This window comes from Leuciscus leuciscus (genome assembly GCF_965113295.1).
Source record: "Leuciscus leuciscus genome assembly, chromosome: 1".
In the NCBI taxonomy this organism is placed as follows: domain Eukaryota; kingdom Metazoa; phylum Chordata; class Actinopteri; order Cypriniformes; family Leuciscidae; genus Leuciscus; species Leuciscus leuciscus.
The window spans coordinates 26,283,590-26,304,154 of NC_138725.1; the positions used below are offsets into that span (position 1 = coordinate 26,283,590).

The window sequence follows — 20,565 nt, forward strand, 5'->3', positions numbered from 1 at the left end:
GGAAGTCAAGTGTACTCTATGCAGAGGGACAGAAAGAATGTTTTATTTTTTAGCTTATGTGGATGAAAGACAACAACTCCCAGAATGCACTTGCTTCGCTGCCACTCCCAAGCCACGCCTACCGGTAAGAGAGCACGCAGTTAAACAACAAGGCTAGGCTACTAGTGAGTCTCCGTGACGAGTCTGCCCGGGACTTCACGATCGCCCAAAATGTCCGGGATTCGGCTTTTGCGTTCTACAGTCGCCATTCATTATGTTTACTGTGGCGAGCAGGACGAGGCTGAGGGGCGCGGGAGAACGGCGCGAGGCTGGTGGCGTGATTACCGATGAGCAGGACGCGCTGCAGTCAAAGACTGTCTGTGAGACGCACTGGTCTCTTATCTCTCACAGAGGAGCGGGATTTTTTTTAGCAATGTTAAAACGCACATCAACCGATCACTTGTCTTAGCGTTCATGTAAACACTACATTCAGATTCACCAATCGGAATGAATTCAGTTAGATTGAAACAAAAGGTGTGCATGTAAACAATGAATGGCGACTGCAGAAAGCAAAAGCCGAATCCCGGACATTTTGGACGATCTCGGCGGCCGGACATGTCCGGGAAAAAGAGGATTGTAACCCCTACTACTCAGCTTTCTCCACAGATCAAGAGCCTGCTAGCTTAGCTTCCAAAGAAAGACGGCTGACACTGTGCACATTCTGTGAGTGAGATCCCACCCTCTATGGGGAGACATGCGGGACAGCCCCTACTACTGGCTGTAGTCTTTAGCCTCTGGCCAAAAAGATTTTTGCATCATGGGAGGATTTTTTCCAGACAAAAAATACATAAATCTCTTGTCTCAGGGGGATATGAGGGTGGAAAGCACGGTAGTTCGAAAATACTACAGGTTTTCTACTGATACAAAGCTAAATGCTAAATCCTGAAGTATCCCTTTAATATTCAACACTATTATTGATCTGCCTCACTTAAGGTGGACGATAACGCAATTTTCTTCTAGAAACAAACTTTGTTGTATTATTTTCATGTTATCACTGTGAAGCTGCTTTGATGCAATCTGTATTGTAAAAAGCGCTATATAAATAAAGGTGACTTCACTTGACAGCTCAAATGTCCAACTCCGCTCAGTACAAAATCAAGGGGAAGTACTGCAACGGAAAACACTCGAACACTGTTAGCAATAACTGTACGTTCACACCGCCGCCGACTTGAGCTGCAAAGAAGCTCTGGCCGCCCTGTCAAGGACGCTTGTCAAAAAAGTACGGGGAAGCTTGTTGACGCTTTGGCCGCTCTGAAGTCTATGTCACACCATGAAATGTAAACAGAAAAAAAAACAAGCAATACATTGACACTAGGAACCTTTTATAATGACAGCATTTTTATTACCGTTTTGGTCACATTTGGTCGGGAAAATTTTTTTTTTGATTAATATGCGCGAGGGAGAGAGAGCGAGATGTATTGTTTGAAGACGGTGAAGGTGAGTGCGTGCACGCGGCCGGGGCTCTCTCTCTTTTGTAACTGGTCCCTATATGAAAATAACGTCATATCATAAATGATAGGAAACCCAGCAACAGCGATTATCAGTTTCTCCTCCATTTTCTCGGAACTAATGTTTTGGTAGGAACGAAAGTTTACATCGTATGTTTCTCCGGAATCAGCCAGCGCGAAGGACGTCTATATTCCGATTGGTTGCTGGCGTTTGCCGCTGCTTGCCGCTGAACCGCGTCATAGCTCATTACCATAAAGTTGAGATACTTTCAACTTTCAGATTGACGCTCAAAACGCTCAAAACGCCCAAAACGCGACGCCGATGGATTTGACGCTCCTTGCAGCTGAGAGAAGCCAGCTTCCATTGAAAATGAATGACTTCCGGTAACTTTGGAAGCTCAAGTCGGCGGCGGTGTGAACGAACAGTTATGTTTAAAAATCCCAAAACAAATATTCTAGTAGTAAGGGGGGCATCTTATAATTTTTGCTAAGCCCCTGAGTTTAGCTATCCGGCTAGTATTTCATTGTATCCAGACTCCTAACGAACATTTACTCACTAAACTAACTAATATAGTCATTCTTAAAATGAATACATTGTTTTTTTTGTCCGCTATAGTTAAATACAACATATACAACTGTATGAGATTATATTTACCGTTTGCTTGACTCTTCATTGTCTGTTGATGTCCTCCGCATTTTGCTTGACTTTGCAGTGCCGACTCCCCCATGGCGTCCAATTTGACTAAATATACATCTGCTGAGACTTTCAGTAACCAGTTCTTATATGGATCAATACTGAGCGAAAAATCACTCATTTGGCACTTCCCTGGCATTTGGCCTGATAATTAGCTCTGCGTCATAGGTTCATGCAGGGCTCCGCACCAAGGTTTTCTTCCATCTACCTTATACCACAATCATTAGCACTGATTCATTCTGTCTTTGACTGGTGCTATTTTAAAAAAAATCCTATATGCGCTTTCTACTAAACAATTTATTTCAAATTTAATTCAAGCACTTTTAAGGACTTGTATTTGTTTTCAATGACTTTCCAGGCCTTGAATCCATGTGTCTGAAATAGGGCTTTGACTTTTGCCCAAAAATCATATTCGAAGTACGTTTGTTTATTAATATTAATATTCGAATATATTCAAATATTTATTAATAATATTTTGACCATTAAAATGACTTCAGTAAGACCTATATTGGTTTCAAACTTAAGTTGTATATGTTCTGTCCACCAGAGGGCAGTGTATCAGTCAATGTCAATTGGCAGGCAATGATGTTTTCAGAAATAAAACACAATGTCATGACTGTTTTTTATTTTATTATTAAAAAATGGACTTTGTCCTTACTCATGATTTTTCCCTGTTTCTTTAAAAAAAAAAAAAGTAGCACCACACGTTGCTTTTCAAATTGTCAGGAGTGTAGATTTCGAACTCCTCGTCAGGCGTGGTTGTTGTAGGCGTTGGCACGGCCATTGTTTTGGTATACAAAATAGGCGCTAACCAGAACACTAACGTCACCTACAGGAGCAGATGGCCAATAATAGCCTTGCTAATGAACTCGCGATTCACAACTTCACCAGGCGTGAAAAAGCCTCAGAATCTGAATTGAAAACAACGTTTACAAGCAAACACATTTATGGAAAATAATGCCCATAACAGGTTTGAATATTAAAGGCTGCCTAATATTCGTTCGAATATCATTATTTTCTTTAAATATTTGAATTATATTCGAATAATGAAGTTCAGAGTCAAAGCCCTAGTCTGAAATTCAAGTACTTTCAAGAATCGTGGGAACCCTGCTCACAATTCTGAGAAAAAAGTCAGATTTGCGAGTTATAAAGCCAGAATCGTGAGATAAAAATATGTAATTACATTTTTTATTTTTCAAACCATGCCAGAATAGCTTCCATACATTTAAGTACATGGAATGTGTAAAATACATTAGCCTTATCAAAAGCTATCAATAAAGAAAACAATATAATAGAAAATTCTAAACAACATTTTAAACAGTTTTATGAAAAATGTTCAACAGTTTGCTGGAGCCCCAATAAGCTTGTATATTTGATGATTATGGAGTTTTCTCAATGAATTACACACATATTCTGTTTTAGTAGTTTCCCCATGGCCCTGATTACAGCCTCCAGAGAACCACCACCAGGACTGTGTATCGACGCTCTCTTCGATAGAAGAGCAACAGCGATTACGCATATTTCAGCAACAATGAACTTCAGAGCGTCACGTCGACACTCATCTGCCAAACGACAGTATATTTTTTTCCATTCTGTTGGATTGGCTATTTTGTGCTCCTGTTTGTATTGCTTCACTTTTTCACGCAGGTTCCTTCTCTGAATCTCCTGAATGTGTTTCTCTGTTTCATCAAACATGTCATTGGTGAAGTGCGTCCCTCCATTTTCTTCTACCATCTTCGCTATTTTACTGAGCAGATCTTTGATCTGTGGGAAACTGGCAGAGTTGTTGTCCAGAAAGAAGAATCGGTTTCCACAACTCTCTACAAGTTTTTTGAGATCTGGATCACTTTCCTGTAGAAACTGCTCAATGGTTTTATTTTCTTTCTCCAGCTGATCTTTGTGAGTGAAGAGGATCATGGTGTATTTTAGTATGTGTTCTCCAAATGCTTCTTTGAGTTTCTCCACTGTTTTTTTATTCTCCTCAGTGAAACGACCCACTTTAATCACAATAATGAAAGTGTGCGGTCCAGGAGAAGCGAACGTTACACATTTAACCATTTCGTTTATAACTTCCTTCTCACTGAGTTCAGTATCATAAAGTCCAGGTGTGTCGATCACGGAGATCTCTTTACCAAACCTCACCATAGTCTCTAAGCTGCACTGTTTCGTCTGAGAGATTGAGCTTGTGGAGGATTCAAACACGTTTCTGCCGATGATGGTGTTTCCAGTGGCGCTTTTCCCAGATCCAGTTTTTCCCAGCAGAACCAGCCTGATCTGGTCTTTCCTCTCTGGAATCACATCAGTGTCATCTGGATCTTCAGCTGGAAACTCTCCTGAAACTACAACAGAAACATCAAATAAAATAAATGTGCTGTTGAATTAAAATCCAACTGCATTTATGATCAGTTACATTTACATTTAATGAATAACTTGCATGTATTTAGGGAACTGATTTATAACAAATCATCTTACAGTTGATATCAGGAGGATCCTTGCTGCTTCTTCTTCTTCTTCTTATGATAACTTTCCCTCCATTCTTCATCATCATTCCTTCAATCTTCTGCAGGAGTTCTTGTATCTGACGGTCTGATTCTCTCTTGTTATTGAAAAGGTGAAACTTTCCTCCACATTCAGTGACCAGTCGCAAAAGATCTGCATGATCTTGGTGTTTTAGATGCTCATCAATGGACTCACCCAGATCATCCAGTTCATCTTTGTGTGTGAACAGAATCATGATGTACTTCTGAACTTCAGGACCAAATAAACTTTTGATAAAATCTAGGATCTCTTCCTCATTTTGCACAGGTTCCTCTAGAGGAACGGTGAGCAGAACTGCACTGAGACCTTCTGAACATAGTTTGATCAGCTTCTCTTTCAGTTCCTCCAGCTTCTCTTCAGACAGATCTGGATCCAGTAGATCTGGAGAATTAATCACATGCACCTGCTTCTCTCCGATTTGAGTTACTTCATCACAAACTTCAGCTTCTTGTTTCTTCTTACGTTTTTGGACTTTAAACTTTCTTTCTCCCAGTATAGTGTTTCCTGATGAGCTTTTTCCGGAACCATTTCTGCCCATCAGAAGAATCCGGATCACATCTGGACTGGAGATGATCGCCGACATCTCTGTAAGAGACAGACCTTATGGAGTATGAATGTAAAAAATGAGGTCAAGTTGCATTGATTCAAGTGCATTGACATTATGACATTATATATAAGTTTAAGACCTATTTTACAGTCACATTTGACGTTCCATCGAACGACTGATGCATGGCAATCCATTCCCCCAGACATACGTATAAATGAACTAAATTAATAACTTTTTCACAACAAAAATAAACCATCACTGAATTTACTTAAGCTGGAATATGATTCTATTTTCTCACAGCAAAAACTCCAGTGTTAAATGAACTCTCCTGGGAGTTTATTTGGCTCCAGACTCAAGAGTGTTAAAGTATGAAGCAGTGTTAAAGTTCATTAACTAATTAAGTGATTAATTTGAGTGATGATTTATCATTATTGAAGACACCTGATCTTAACAAGCAGAATCACCAAAGGAGAAAATCAAATTTAATTTTAAGCCACCATTATGGTGATCAGTGTTTGCTTTAGTTGGGCTCTTGACCCTTAAACTATTAATATTAGATTAAGTTTGTCTGCTGTACTGAGTTATAACTCTCAGATGAACAAAGAGAAAATGTGATCAGGTGGTGTTGATTATGTTTTGACATAATCATCATTTGACTTGAATCACAAAACTCATTTAGAGAGTTGGGTTTACTTTGTTGATTACAGCAGTCCTGTGATTCAAATGATATTCAGCATTTTCAGTATAAGCAAAAATATTTCTTAAAAGTTGTTCTGATCAAAAGACTTTGAAAATTACTTCATTTAGACACACTGACATCAAAGCCTGTGAATCTCAACAATGGTGACAATAATAAAGCATGTTGCAGTGCATTCTGGGTGCCACCAATCAAAACTCATTCATGGCTCCCATCATGCATTGCGGTATGAATAAATTATGATCTGAATTGTCTTAGTAATTTCTTTTTCCTAATTGAATATTCTTTTTGTCACCATTGTTGAGATTCATACACTGAATCTTGATGTCTGTGTGTGCCTAATATATATATATATTTTTTTTTTTTTCAGAACAACTTTTTAGAAATTCTTTGGATTATATTGAAAATTCTGTATATTATGCTGTAGTAATCAACAATATACGTTTAAGTCAGAGATTAGGCTCTAAATGAGTTCAGTGACTCAGGTCAAATGATGATTAGGTTAAAACATAACCAACACCACCTGATCACCTTTTCTCTTTGTTCATCTGGATGTTATAACTGAGTTACAAAAGCCAAACAAAATCTAAAGTAAAAAAAATTAAGGGTCAAGAGCCGAACTAAATCAAACACTGATCACCGTAATGGTGGCTTACAATTGTGATTATTTTCTCCTTCAGTGATTCTGCTTGCTAATATCAGGTGTCTTCAATAATGGTCAATCATCACTTAATTATTCACTTAATTATCTCATTAACTTTAACACTGATTCAGTGTTACTTATAACACTCTTGAGTGTGGAGTCAAATAAACTCACAGGAGAGTTAAATTTAATACTGGAGTTTTTGCAGTATAGAAACAAACTTTGTTACATTATTTTCCTGTTATCAATGTAAAGCTGCTTTGAAACAATCTGTATTGTAAAAAGCGCTATATAAATAATGGTGACTATTACATTTTTTGAAAATAATTACATTATGAACATTTTATTACAACAATAAGGTAATACTTATTACTTAATGTGCAGTTTTTACATTTTGAGCTGCTTCAAACTGTTTTCTGTTGGTTTTTGGCTTTGCTACTAATCTTGATTATAAAACTATTCTCTTGTGCACTACAAATACTGCCCCCCACCAAACTTTTATTTAGAGTAAACAATAAGTCAATTGCAATCCAAAATGAACTGCTTAGAGTTAAATATTCCCCCCATCTAAACGAAACTATCCCTAATGTACACACAGTGTATCAGACGGTCTCTTACCAGAAGCTGCTGGAGCCGTCGCCATCTTCCCTGGATCTGACCGATCACAAGTCCATGAAAACACTTCACAGGAAACAAATGCGATTCACATCATAAAAACATCTTGATATATATTTGCAATGGTTTATAGTGCCATCATATCTGCATAAAACACATCTTGTTGTTCAGCTTTAGTTTCATTTCTGTTCTGCTCCTCCCTGTTGCAGTTACATCCTCTTCCTGTTGTTTTTCCTGTGGAAGATTCCTGCACATTACTATTTTTTTTAGTACAGTCTACAAAAGGTCCTTGACTGGTAGTTGAGAGCAAGAACGATTACGAGACATTCAGCATAAATGAACCGAGAAACAGCAAGAGTTTGTTCAATAAACTTTATTAATTCTGTCAGTAATAATCTCCCACAGATGCTGAACACACTTATTCCACTAATGCCGAGTTCACACTGAATGATTTTAGGCCCGATTTTTGCTCTCCGACAAATGTCCGAAATCACAGGCAAATTGGTGCTCGCTCAAGCGTGACAATCGCTTGATCGTGTGAAAGACGCGATCTGAGAGAATCGCAGACGAGTCGCCAACGCCCGTGAGATATTTGGCATGCTAAATATCTGGACCTGATTCACAATCCTGCTGTGAATGTGTTCTGACTGAAAACAACATCACCAATGACCTACAGCCAATGAGAGCGCAAGATACAGGGCATATTAGATACAATATATCTATCTTTTAATATATATATATTTACAATTATATCAAATAGAAACAAAGCACAAACATTTGTTTGACCAGCAGCACATTGCAAAATTATTTATTTACCCCCAACTCTCTTAGCAGAACACACAAACTTTGCTCCCCTCGTCTCCCCAACCATTTCCTCCTGCATAATGTTTTTCTTTTTCTCCTTGTCGCTGCAAATCAGCGCACAGACAATTTGGATAGCAAGCTTCTTGCAGGCTATTATTTTTAATAACAATTTCAATCTCGTGCGAGAACTCCGATCTCACGCACGCGTGATCTCGCATTATTTCCTTATCACTTCTCGCGTGTGTTTGGTTGTGAAACGTAGTTTGCGGACCAGACAGAAGTTCTCTGCAATTCTTTCTTTTGTAATGTCATGCAGTGTGAAACCCGTCGCCGATCCATCGTGTAGTGTGTACACATCAGCAACTGAATGTTACCCCAGATAGTTGTGCAGTGTGAAAAGAACAGTGACCCGACTACTTTGACAACCGTGCAGTGTGAACTCGGCATTACAGTCACATGACCAGATCGATAAAGCCTGTATGAAAGCATCTTGAAGCGAGTTGATCGTCTGAAACCCCTCCACCAGCCGGAGAAACTGAAGTGAATCAGCACAGAACCGCATTCACACTAGGCGTGTTTACATTACAGATTTGCACAAAACTTTTGCGATATTTTCTAAATGACGATAAAAAAACTATTGCGAAATGACAGCGGTTCCATTTTTTTTTCGCTATAAGTCATTAAAAAAAATCATGGCGACTGATGTTGGTAGGTTTACGAAGGCTATATCCCAGCCACTGCACTAGCCATTATTATTATGGAAGAAGACGTAGGCGTGTATCCAAGCATTAATGGCAAGGACAGACTCTTATACTGTGAGCGCCACATATTTCTGGGTGTTTCTCCCTCATTTCTGCTTCAAGATCTTGATCAATTGTGCCATTTCTTTGTGGTTTAGAATCCAGTATTCCCTTGATACTTTTGTTTTTTATGAGTTTAATGAAGAACTCTGTCTCGTATTTTATCCAAACACACCGCGCCATCTACGTCAGGTGACCTGTAAATGAGCAAAAATGATTAGTGTGACTTTAATGCATTTAAGACAGTGATATAAGAACAAATTCATTACACACCTTATATACAAGTACGCAGAATATGAACTCAAAGCATTACGTTCATATTTTGCCTATACATAATATAATATACTTTATTAATACTGTGTTCATTCTTATTCGTTTTAGCTTCTTTTTTATTCTTTTTGAAGTGTCAACCAGTCCCTCCCTGTTTACTGAAGTCAGCCAGACCCCAGCCGTATCCAGATCAGATGGTGGACCTGCACCTACATCCATCCATGATGCATCCCTGAAGTGCCAGCCTCATCAGCCCTGTGAAGGCCTCATCGACACGACCAATCTGACTTCTGACCTGTAATGCTGCCTGGATCATAATCATACACTGTTAGCTCATTGGCCAGAGGAGAACTGGCCCCCGACTGAGCCTGGGTTCTCCCAAGGTTTTTTTCTCCATTCTGTCACTGACGGAGTTTTGGTTCCTTGCCACTGTTGCCTTGGCTTTTGGCTTGCTTAGTTGGGGACATTTAATATTAAACACTATTATTGACCTGCCTTACGCAAGGTGGACGATGACGCAATTTTCTTCTAGAAACAAACTTTGTTGTATTATTTTCATGTTATCACTGCAACGGAAAACACTCGAACACTGTTAGCAATAATGTTTAAAAATCCCAAACCAAATATTCTAGTAGTAAGGGGGGCATCTTATAATTTTTGCTAAGCCCCTGAGTTTAGCTATCCGGCTAGCATTTCATTGTATCCAGACTCCTAGCGAACATTTACTCACTAAACTAACTAATATAGTCATTCTTAAAATGAATACATAATTTTTTTTTTCCTATACGCACTTTCTACTAAACAAAATTTATTTCAAATTTAATTCAAGCACTTTGAAGGACCTGTATTTGTTTTCAAGGACTTTCCAGGCCTTGAATCCATGTGTCTGAAATTCAAGTACTTTCAAGAATCATGGGAACCCTGCTCACAATTCGGAGAAAAAAAAGTCAGATTTGCGAGTTATAAAGCCAGAATTGTGAGATAAAAATATGTAATTACATTTTTTATTTTTCAATCCATGGCAGAATAGCTTCCATACACTTTAAGTACATGGAATGTGTAAAACACATTAGCCTTATCAAAAGCTATCAATAAAGACAACAATATAATACAAAATTCTAAACAACATTTTAAACAGTTTTATGTACAATGTTCAACAGTTTGCTGGAGCTTGTATATAGGCTTGTATATTTTATGATTATGGAGTTTTCTCAATGAATTACACACATATTCTGTGTTAGTAGTTTCCCCATGGCCCTGATTACAGCCTCCAGAGAACCACCACCAGGACTGTGTGTCGACGCTCTCTTCGATAGAAGAGCAACAGCGATTACGCATATTTCAGCAACAATGAACTTCAGAGCGTCTCGTCGACACTCATCTGCCAAACTACAGTATATTTTTTTCCATTCTGTTGGATTGGCTATTTTGTACTCCTGTTTGTATTGCTGCACTTTTTCACGCAGGTTCCTTCTCTGAATCTCCTGAATGTGTTTCTCTGTTTCATCAAACATGTCATTGGTGAAGTGCGTCCCTCCATTTTCTTCTACCATCTTCTCTATTTTACTGAGCAGATCTTTGATAAGCGTGCAGGGCGACCACTGTTGTGGCAAATTCAAAGTCCTTGGTTCAGGTCTCAAAGAAATTTCTCAGAGTCGAAGTTCCAGGTCAGAAGAATTAACTTTATTGACAAGCAACAAAGTGAGAAGCCAGCTGGTCATCTGAGGTTACAATGGCCAGTGTTTTTTTTTATCTCGAGGTGCCCAATGGGCACCCTCATATCTATCTCTTCTTCTTTGTCACTCCTTGTGGCCTTGCCACCATTAAAAACATCTCCCCCTAGACCTTCTTCTATTGGTGGAACATCTCAAAAACATCTTATATAACATGTTCCCTTTCGTTGTCACTCCGAGTTACATCGGATGACGACGAATGGGGTTTCGCTTAGAAATCCTATCACCTTCGAGTATATAAAACGAGCCAATGGCAAAGAAATGCCATGGGTCTGTGGAATTTGCATAGCGTAACTCCGCCCCACCGCGTGGGTATAAAGGAAGTACGCTGGCAACATGCAGATATGTTTTCGCTTTGGAGCCAAGTTGATGTACTTCACTCCCAGCCAAATCCTGAGTTTCATCTCTTCACTCTTCGAGACGAGCTTCTCTCCAGGTGTTGGTGTGACAGCGAGTTCCAGCGAGTGCACATTCCCTGCTTATCTGTGCAGTGATTTGCCAGTGTTTGTGTGTTCATCTCCCTGGTCGCTTCAGCACTTGTAGAGCTTCTCCTTTCACAAAAGAGCTTGCGCGTGGCACGTCTTTTTAAAGATGTCTCGCCCGTGCACTTCTGGTTGCGGTCGTATTTTGTCTGACTCTGATGGGCACAATCGCTGTCTTGTGTGTTTGGGTGTTGACCACGCTAAGACAGCGTTTGTGGATGACTCATGTTCCCATTGCGGGAACATGACCATCGCGCAGTTGCGATCGAGACTCAATGACCTCGTAAGTGGTAGAGTCCCCTCATCCGCACCTCGATCTACCAGTTCTTCTAGGGCTGGTACTTCGGCTGGCGGCCAGGGTGATCTGAGGGTTACGGTGTGGAACAAAGCGCCGACTATTCCGCGCTCCACCCCTCCCTCTACTTCTGTGCAACCCGTATGTGTGCACTCAAAAAAAAATTTTTGTCTAAAAATAAGATTTATGTATTTGAATTGCATAACAAATTTCCATGCATTTGGATTACATAGTTTTAACATAAACCAATCAATAATCTGAATGTGATTCATATTTTTAAGTCATATCTAAATGAAACAGATAAGATTTATGTAATTGTATTAATAAACTGAATGTGATTTATATTTGTCAGTCGTATGTAAATGAAACAGGTAAGATTTATGTAATAGTACACAGAAAAACGCCCATGTTAAATCAACACTGCTCAGTGTTCATATGTGTGCACACTACAGAGGTAAAGCAGTCTTGAAGTTAATGAGATAATTAACTGATGATTGAGCATTAATTATGAACACCTGCTGTTAACAAGCAGAATCACTGAAGGAAAGAGAAACACAAGAACTACAACTGACTTCAGCCACAGCTAAAGGAAGACATTAAATCTGTGAAGATCTCAGCAGAGGAGGATTAAACAACTCCACAAACAGCATTACCAGCTTCACTTATTACTAACCAGACTGACTTTATTTCATTTCCGTTTGAATGAAATCAATAGTTATATTTTAAAGTCACCATGATGGTGGTTAGCGTTTGCTTTAGTTTGACTCTTGACCCTCGACTCTGTAATGTAATTTTTTCCTGGTTGCTATAATTATGTGTCTATAAAACACATTTGTTGCAGCGAAAAAGCCAAGAGAACATGAGATCAGTTGATGTTGGCTGTTTATTGATGAAGGTGTAATCATCATATTGTGGCCTGAATCATTTATCTTTTTCAGTGTCTAATGCTTTGATTATTGGGGTTATGTGATTTTGTTTTAATTGTTTATAGTAGCTGTGTGACCTGACAGCATTAGATCCAACAGTTAATCAAATAACATAAAGAATTTTAAAAACATTTAGTGCATTAAACTTTCTACATTATTACTTGGACATCAAGAATCAGTGTATGACTCTCAACAATGGTGACAATCAATGAAATGCTTCATGCTGCAGTGCATGCTGGGTACAACCAATCAAAACTCACCCATATCTCCCAGCATGCATTGCGGCATTAATAAATTATGCATCAGGATTTTTGTAGCTTTTGTCACCATTGTTGAGATTCATATGCTGTTTCTTGATGTCTGTGTGAGTTTAAGTATTGCCATAGATGAAAGGTTTTTGTGCACTAACTATAAAAAAAAAGTATATTGTTTGATAGATTTCATGCTGTAAAATCAAATGGCTTCTGTTATGGATAAAACTAAATAAAAAAAACACAAGTCCTATATAATCAAAGCATTACACACTGAACAAGATCAGCGAATCAGGCAATTACATGATGATGACTTTGTCATCATCATCAATAAACAGCCAACATCACCTGATCTCTTTTTCTATTGGCTTTTTTGCTGCAACAAACGTGTTTTATAAACACATAATTATAGCAGCCAGAGAATTTTTATATTAAAACGTCAAGGGTCAAGAGTCCAACTAAAGCAAACGCTAACCACCATCATGGTGACTTAAAAATACACCTATTGTTTTCATTAAAACGGAAATGAAATAAAGTCAGTCTGGTTAGTAATAAGTGAAGCTGGTAATGCTGTTTGTGGAGTTGTTTAATCCTCCTCTGCTGAGATCTTCACAGATTTAATGTCTTCTTTTCTCTTCAGTTGATGTCAATCTAAAGGCGTTTTTCCACTGGGTTCGTTTGCTGCGGTCCGAACCCGAGTGCGCTAGTTCCCGGCGCCCCCCGCAGCGTTGGTGTGGTTTCACACTCAATTAGTTGTATCGAACCCAGGTGCGTTTGCAGTGATCTTACGTCATCGCAAACGCAATCAAACAATGATATCGACAGTGATACGCATGCGCGGGATACTATACTTCCTGAACAAGCGCGCACCCGAGTCCGTGTTGCTTGCACATTAACGCGAACCGCACCACGGTTCGGGAGCAACCGAGCTCAGACCACCTCCTCCAGGTAGTCTCGGGTTCGGTACTCTAGTGCGCACCCGGGTCCGATGACAGCGTTCACATTAACGATTTTTCATGCGAACCGTGCCCCGGTCCGCACTAAACTGCCAGTGTGAAAGCGCCCTTAGGCTGTGGCTGAAGTCAGTTCTTGTGTTTCTCTTTCCTTCAGTGATTCTGCTTGTTAACAGCAGGTGTTCATAATTAATGCTCAATCATCAGTTAATTATCTCATTAACTTCAAGACCGCTTTAACTCTGTAGTGTGCACACATATGAACACTGAGCAGTGTTCATTTAACATGGGCATTTTTCTGTGTACTATTACATAAATCTTACCCGTTTCATTTACATACGACTGACAAATATAAATCACATTCAGTTTATTAATACAATTACATAAATCTTATCTGTTTCATTTAGATATGACTTAAAAATATGAATCACATTCAGATTATTGATTGGTTTATGTTAAAACTATGTAATCCAAATGCATGGAAATTTGTTATGCAATTCAAATACATAAATCTTATTTTTAGACAAAAAAATTTTTTTGAGTGTGCCGCATGAGTCCGCGATGCCGTCACAGGTACCGCGGGTCTCATTCGGCGCCCCAGAGGAAGACGAGATGTCGATAGCAGCATCACAAGGTGGGCAAGAGTCAGTGGGAAGTGATGATTCGGCTGTGGTGCCACCCTTGGGTGCGCCAGCATTGTCCGAGTCAGATCCTGAATTGACTGCTATGCTTTCCCGGGCAGCCGCGGCCATTGGACTTGAGTGGTCCCCGCCACCTGGTCCAGTGCGCTCGCAGCTGGACATTTGGTTTTTGGGCGCGGCCGCTGACCCTCGTCGGTGTCCAACCTCAATGCCTTTCTTCCCGGATGTGCATGAGGAGGTCTCGAGGTCCTGGAAGGCACCCTTGTCTTCCCGTGATCGTTCGGCGACCTCCTCCGCCTTTCCTCCTCTCGACCAGGGGGCTGCTAAAGGGTACACTGGGGTTCCCCGAGTTGAGCGCTCTGTTGCGATGCAACTGTGTCCTCAGAGTGCCTCTTCTCGCGGTGATCCTAAGCACCCCTCCAAGGCCTGTAGGTTCTCCTCCACGCTTGTGGCGAAGGCCTACAGAGTTGCGGGGCGGGCAGCCTCCTCACTGCATGCCATGGCGACGCTGCAGGTCTACCAGGCCCAGTTGTTGCGTGACATGCACGAGGGGAGGACTGACCCAGGGCTCTTTGATGAGCTGCGTGCCGCCACCGACCTCGCTCTCTGAGCGACTAAAGTGACCGCACGCTCCCTGGGTCAGGTGATGTCCACTTGCGTGGTCCAGGAGAGACACCTGTGGCTCAACCTGGCCGATATGCGGGAGGTTGAGCGGACCCGGTTCCTCGACACCCCCATATCCCAGGCTGGCCTCTTCGGCGGGGCAGTTGAGGACTTTGCCCAGCAGTTCTCAGCTGCCCAGAAGCAGACTGAGGCTCTCAAACATGTCCTGCCCCGACGGCCAGCTGCTGCCTCCACCCAGCCGTCGGTACAGGCGCCTCAGTCTGCTCGCCGCCGAGGGCGCCCTCCCACGGTTCCCCTCCCTCCCGCCTGGCCCCAGCAGCAGCCTCCATCCGGGCCGCGGCGCAGAGGAAACCGCAGGAAGGCGCCACAGCCCTCTCCCGCCCCGTGCCCAGGCAAAGCGGCGCTCCTGAGACGGGCTGCTCAGAGATGGCGTTGAGTTCTTTCCAGGAGCCGGTAGCAGGGCCGCTCCTTCCCCCGGTGGAGGGCCGGGGGAGAATCCTTGGTTGTCCCATTCCCGCTGCTCGTCTCCGGACGGGCAGCACCCTAATGTGGTCAAAGAAAGAACTAACACCCCCATCTCTGAGCACACAGAGTTCTCGGACGACGGTGCGCGCCGCTTTCGAGCCTCACCACTCTCGTCCCCCTCTGTCGCCAGACCCCTGCCAGAGCACGCCCCCGTGGGACGCTGGTCCTCCCCTGGCCTCCTCTGGCTAATGACCGTGCCCCCGCACCGGGCCGCTATGCCACCCACGCCTGGGCCGGTCATTCCGCCTCGCTGCACCACCGAGGGTACGTCTATGGTCCGCATGACCCCACTGGTACAGTTTCTAGAGGCTTGGTTAGAGCTTCCCAGTCTGTCCCGCTGGGTCGCGAGAACCATCAGGCTCGGCTACGCGATTCAGTTCGCACGATCTCTTCCCCGCTTCAGGGGAGTCCGCTTCACTATGGTCGGTGGCAATGCCCCTGTCATGAGAGCGGAGGTCGCCACCTTACTGGCGAAGGGTGCGATCGAGATTGTCCCTCCAGCCGAAATGAGGTCCGGCTTCTACAGCCCGTACTTCATTGTACCGAAGAAGTCCGGTGGGTTACGACAGATCCTGGACCTGCGCGTCTTGAACCGCTCCCTCCACAGGATGCCGTTCAAGATGCTCACAGCCACACGCCTTTTCGAGTGCGTACGGCCACAGGATTGGTTTGCAGCGATCGACCTGAAGGACGCCTACTTCCATGTCCCCATTCTTCCTCGACACAGACCGTTCTTACGGTTTGCCTTCGAGGGGCAGGCATACCAGTACGCGGTTCTCCCTTTCGGGCTAGCCCTGTCGCCTCGCGTCTTCACGAAGGTCGTCGAGGCAGCCCTTGTTCCCCTTCGGGATCACGGGGTTCGCATCCTGAATTACATCGACGACTGGCTGATCCTAGCTCACTCTCGAGACCAGGTTTGCGAACACGGGGACTTAGTGCTCCGGCACCTAGCTCGTCTGGGCCTTCGGGTCAACTGGGAGAAGAGCAAACTCTGCCCCGTGCAGAGGATCTCTTTTCTCGGTATGGATATCGACTCAGTCGCCATGTGCGCACAGCTTACGAGCGAGCGCGCGCAGTCACTGCTGACTTGTCTTCGCCAGTTCTAAGACAAGAGCGCGGTTCCACTGAAACTTTTTCAGAGGCTCCTGGGGCATATGGCATCCGCAGCCGCAGTTACGCCGCTCGGATTGCTTCATATGAGACCGCTTCAGCTCTGGCTTCGCGATCGAGTCCCGAGGTGGGCATGGCATCACGGCACGCTCCGGGTTCCAGTAACTCCGGCCTGCCATCGTACCTTCACCCTGTGGACGAACCTCAGTTTCCTTCGGGCAGGAGTGCCCTTGGAACGAGTTTCCCGGCATATTGTTGTGTCAACAGATGCCTCCTCCACGGGCTGGGGCGCCATGTGCAACGGACATGCTGCCGCGGGCTCTTGGACAGGACCCCAGCGTCTGTGGCATGTCAATTGCCTCGAGTTGCTGGCTGTACGTCTCGTCCTACACCGCTTCCGTGCGTTGCTCAGGGGCCAGCACGTACTAGTCCGATCAGACAATACCGAGACAGTAGCGTACATCAACCATCAGGGTGGTTTGCGCTCCCGCCGTATGTCGCAACTCGCCCGCCACCTCCTCTTATGGAGTCAGAAGCATCTGAAGTCGCTTCGAGCCATTTACATTCCAGGAGACCTGAACCTTGCAGCCGACGAGCTGTCTCGGATTCGGCCTCTCGCTGGAGAATGGACACTCCATCCCCAGTCAGTACAGCTGATTTGGGGCCAGTTCGGGGACGCTCAGGTAGACCTGTTTGCCTCCCACGACTCGTCCCACTGCGACCTGTTTTATTCCCTGACCGAGGGCACGCTCGGCACGGATGCACTGGCGCACAGCTTGCCGCGGGGCCTCCGCAAGTATGCGTTTCCCCCAGTGAGCCTTCTTGCGCAGACCTTGCGCAAGATCAGGGAGGACGAGGAGCAGGTAATGTTGGTTGCCCCGCTTTGGCACAACCGCACTTGGTTCTCGGAACTAGTACTCCTCGCGACAGCCCCTCCCTGGCCTATCCCTCTGAGGAAGGACCTGCTTTCTCAGAGACAGGGCACCTTATGGCACCCTCGTCCCAATCTTTGGAACCTCCACGTGTGGCTCCTGGACGGGACGAGGCAGGTTTGAGTACCCTACCACCAGCTACCATCACTTCCGCTAGAGCATCGTCCACGAGACATGCCTATGCGTTGAAGTGGAACCTCTTCGTCAACTGGTGTTCTTCTAAACGTCTAGAACCCACGAAATGCCCGATCAGTGTCGTGCTTTCCTTCCTGCAAGAAGGGTTGGAGCGAAGGCTGTCTCCCTCCACCCTGAAAGTGTATGTTGCCGCCATTGCCGCACATCACGACGCAGTTGAAGGTAAGTCCATTGGAAAGCACGACTTGGTCATCAAGTTCCTGAGAGGAGCGAGGAGACTGAATCCTCCTCGCCCTCCTCTCGTTCCCTCTTGGGACCTCGCAGTGGTACTATCTGCCCTGCAGAGTGCTCCCTTTGAGCCTTTGCAATCAGTGGAGCTTAAGTTTCTGTCCATGAAGACAGCGCTCCTGGTTGCATTGGCCTCCATCAAGAGGGTAGGGGACCTGCAGGCATTTTCGGCTTTCCCTCGGCAAGCCACCTTGCCACCCCTGGGGTTGAAATTTTCCACCTGCGGCTGGACACCCCAGTGTTTCTCCATATGCAGCCCCTCGGGGTCATATGTGTATTCCAAGTCCCCCCCCTTCGGGTTGGGCATGATTGCATATTTCCACTGAGATATGCTTCCCAGTGTACCTTGGTATTCCTGTGTTAAGTAGGAGTCCTTCGTCCGTGCCTGTCTCACGACAGGGAGCTCAGACTTACGCAGGGCACTGGAAGACAGTCGAGAGGTGGCGTGATTACACTGGGAACCCCATTCGTCGCCATCTGACGTAACTCGGAGTGACAACGAAAGGGAACGTCTCGGTTACGTATGTAACTCTCGTTCCCTGAGTAGGGAACGGAGACGTTACGTCTCCCTGCTACTTCCGCTGTACCGCTGGAACACCTGAGTTCAGTCTCGGCTCCTCAGCGAAGACATATCTGCATGTTGCCGGCGTACTTCCTTTATACCCACGCGGTGGGGCGGAGTTACGCTATGCAAATTCCGCAGACCCATCCCAGATAGCAACATTGTTTCGGCCCAGATCCGGCCCACATCTGGCACTTGTGGAATGCGGATCTGGCCCACATGCAGCGTGGAATGACGGCCCTTGTGTGGCCCGCTCCTGTTTGCCAGATCTGGGCCACAAGCAGGCCATAGCAATGCCACATGTCAGCCAAGAGCAAAGAAATAAACCAGAACTGGACCTTATCTGAGCCACAAAATCTGTGTATATTACATATAGAGTCATCCCAGCCTTAATAAGCCTGTTAACAAGCAGAATCACTGAAGGAAAGAAGAGAACAGAAAAAGAGACAAGCAGAAACACAAGAACTACAACTGACTTCAGACACAGTCTTAGATGAAATCAACTGAAGAGAAAAGAAGACATTAAATCTGTGAAGATCTCAGCAGAGGAGGATTAAACAACTCCACAAACAGCATTACCAGCTTCACTTATTACTAACCAGACTGACTTTATTCCTGTCAGACGTCTACAGAAGTTTTTATTGATAATTAACAGAGTTTTAACTCTAATGTTTCATTTATAGTCACCATAACAGTGGTTAGTGTTTCCATTAGTTGGGATCTTAACTCTTATTATATCTTTTGTCTTTCTTTGGCTGCTGTGACAGTGTGTGTGTGTCAAACACATTTACAGCAGCAAAGAAAGCTAAAATGAAATGAGATCAGCTGATGATGGTTACCTGTTGATGGTTTTATAATCATCATGAAATAACCTTTTTCACTGATGTTTTTGGAATCTAAAAATTGTGTTGATCCATTAATATCTTCACATCACAAACTCTATGTTACTGCAGCATGAGATCCAGAAATATTATAACAAGTTAGAAGTCTTTAACAAACTTGAGCACCAAAAAGTCTGTTTAATAAGACGCACACAGACATCAACAATCAGCGTATGAATCTCAACAATGGTGACAATCAAAAGTACTTTGCTGCAATGCATGCTGGGTACCAGCATAGTACAAAACTCCCAGCATGCATTGCAACATGTCAAGTCAAGTCAAGTTTATTTGTATAGCGCTTTTCACAATACAGATTGTATCAAAGCAGCTTCACAGTATTAAATTAAAATAATAAAATAAAAAAATGTTGCTGTTGTTTCTGTTGTGAATTAGTAGCTTTTCAGTGATGTTCTGAATTATTCTTTTTATCAAAATATTTGTGATTGTCACCATTGTTGAGATTCATACGCTGATTGTTGATATCTGTGTGTGTCAGCTTAAGCTAATTTTTATCTCATGTTTGATAAAAGCTTTAAAATGACTGTTATAATATTGCTAGATCTCATTATGCAGTAACACAGGGTTTGTGATATGAAGATATTAATGGATCAACACAATTGTTAGATTCCAAAGACATCAATGAAAGGTTATTTCATGATGATTATAAAACCATCAACAGGTAACCATCATCACCTGATCGCATTTCACTTTAGCTTTCTTTGCTGCTGTAAATGTGTTTGACAAACACACTGTCACAACAGCCAAATAAGACAAAAGATAAAATAAGAGTTAAGAGCCCAACTAATGGAAACACTAGTCACTCTTATGGTGACTTCAAATGAAACACATTAGAGTTAAACCTCTGTTCATTCTCAATAAAAACTTTTGTAGACGTCTGACAGAAATAAAGTCAGTCTGGTTAGTAATAAGTGAAGCTGGTAATGCTGTTTGTGGAGTTGTTTAATCCTCCTCTACTGAGATCTTCACAGATTTAATGTCTTCTTTTCTCTTCAGTTGATTTCATCTAAGGCTGTGGCTAAAGTCAGTTGTAGTTCTTGTGTTTCTGCTCGTCTCTTTTTCTGTTCTCTTCTTTCCTTCAGTGATTCTGCTTGTTAACAGGCTTATTAAGGCT

At 43.2% G+C, this 20,565-nt stretch overlaps 2 protein-coding genes across 3 annotated transcripts in view; both read right to left on the reverse strand.

Annotated features, from left to right (window-relative positions):
- The window catches only part of LOC309499726 (GTPase IMAP family member 7-like), a gene marked incomplete at its 5' end in the record, with an annotated part of 224,304 nt that overhangs the window by 49,378 nt on the left and 154,361 nt on the right, over positions 1 to 20,565 (reverse strand). The window lies entirely within an intron of this gene.
- LOC309499666 (GTPase IMAP family member 8-like) lies at positions 3,356 to 7,635 on the reverse strand. 2 transcript variants are annotated; one of them, XM_082171031.1, is made up of 3 exons: positions 7,225 to 7,635; positions 4,654 to 5,319; positions 3,356 to 4,520 (listed from the first exon to the last, which is right to left on the reverse strand). In XM_082171031.1, exons 1-3 carry the CDS (start codon positions 7,247 to 7,249, stop codon positions 3,574 to 3,576), a joined length of 1,638 nt encoding a protein of 545 aa, XP_082027157.1. In that variant the 5' UTR covers positions 7,250 to 7,635; the 3' UTR covers positions 3,356 to 3,573. The 2 variants fall into 2 exon arrangements, with proteins under 2 accessions (XP_082027157.1, XP_082027158.1); XM_082171032.1 differs by having other exon boundaries at positions 4,654 to 5,304; positions 7,225 to 7,633.

Excerpts from the sequence above, each read along its gene's own strand:
- LOC309499666 (XM_082171031.1), bottom strand. The coding sequence starts at position 7,249 with ATGGCGACGGCTCCAGCAGCTTCTG. Across the intron at positions 5,320-7,224 it reads GACGGCTCCAGCAGCTTCTG|GTCTGTCTCTTACAGAGATG; the intron begins GTAAGAGACCGT and ends ATACTCCATAAG. Across the intron at positions 4,521-4,653 it reads GGATCCTCCTGATATCAACT|TTTCAGGAGAGTTTCCAGCT; the intron begins GTAAGATGATTT and ends TTTCTGTTGTAG.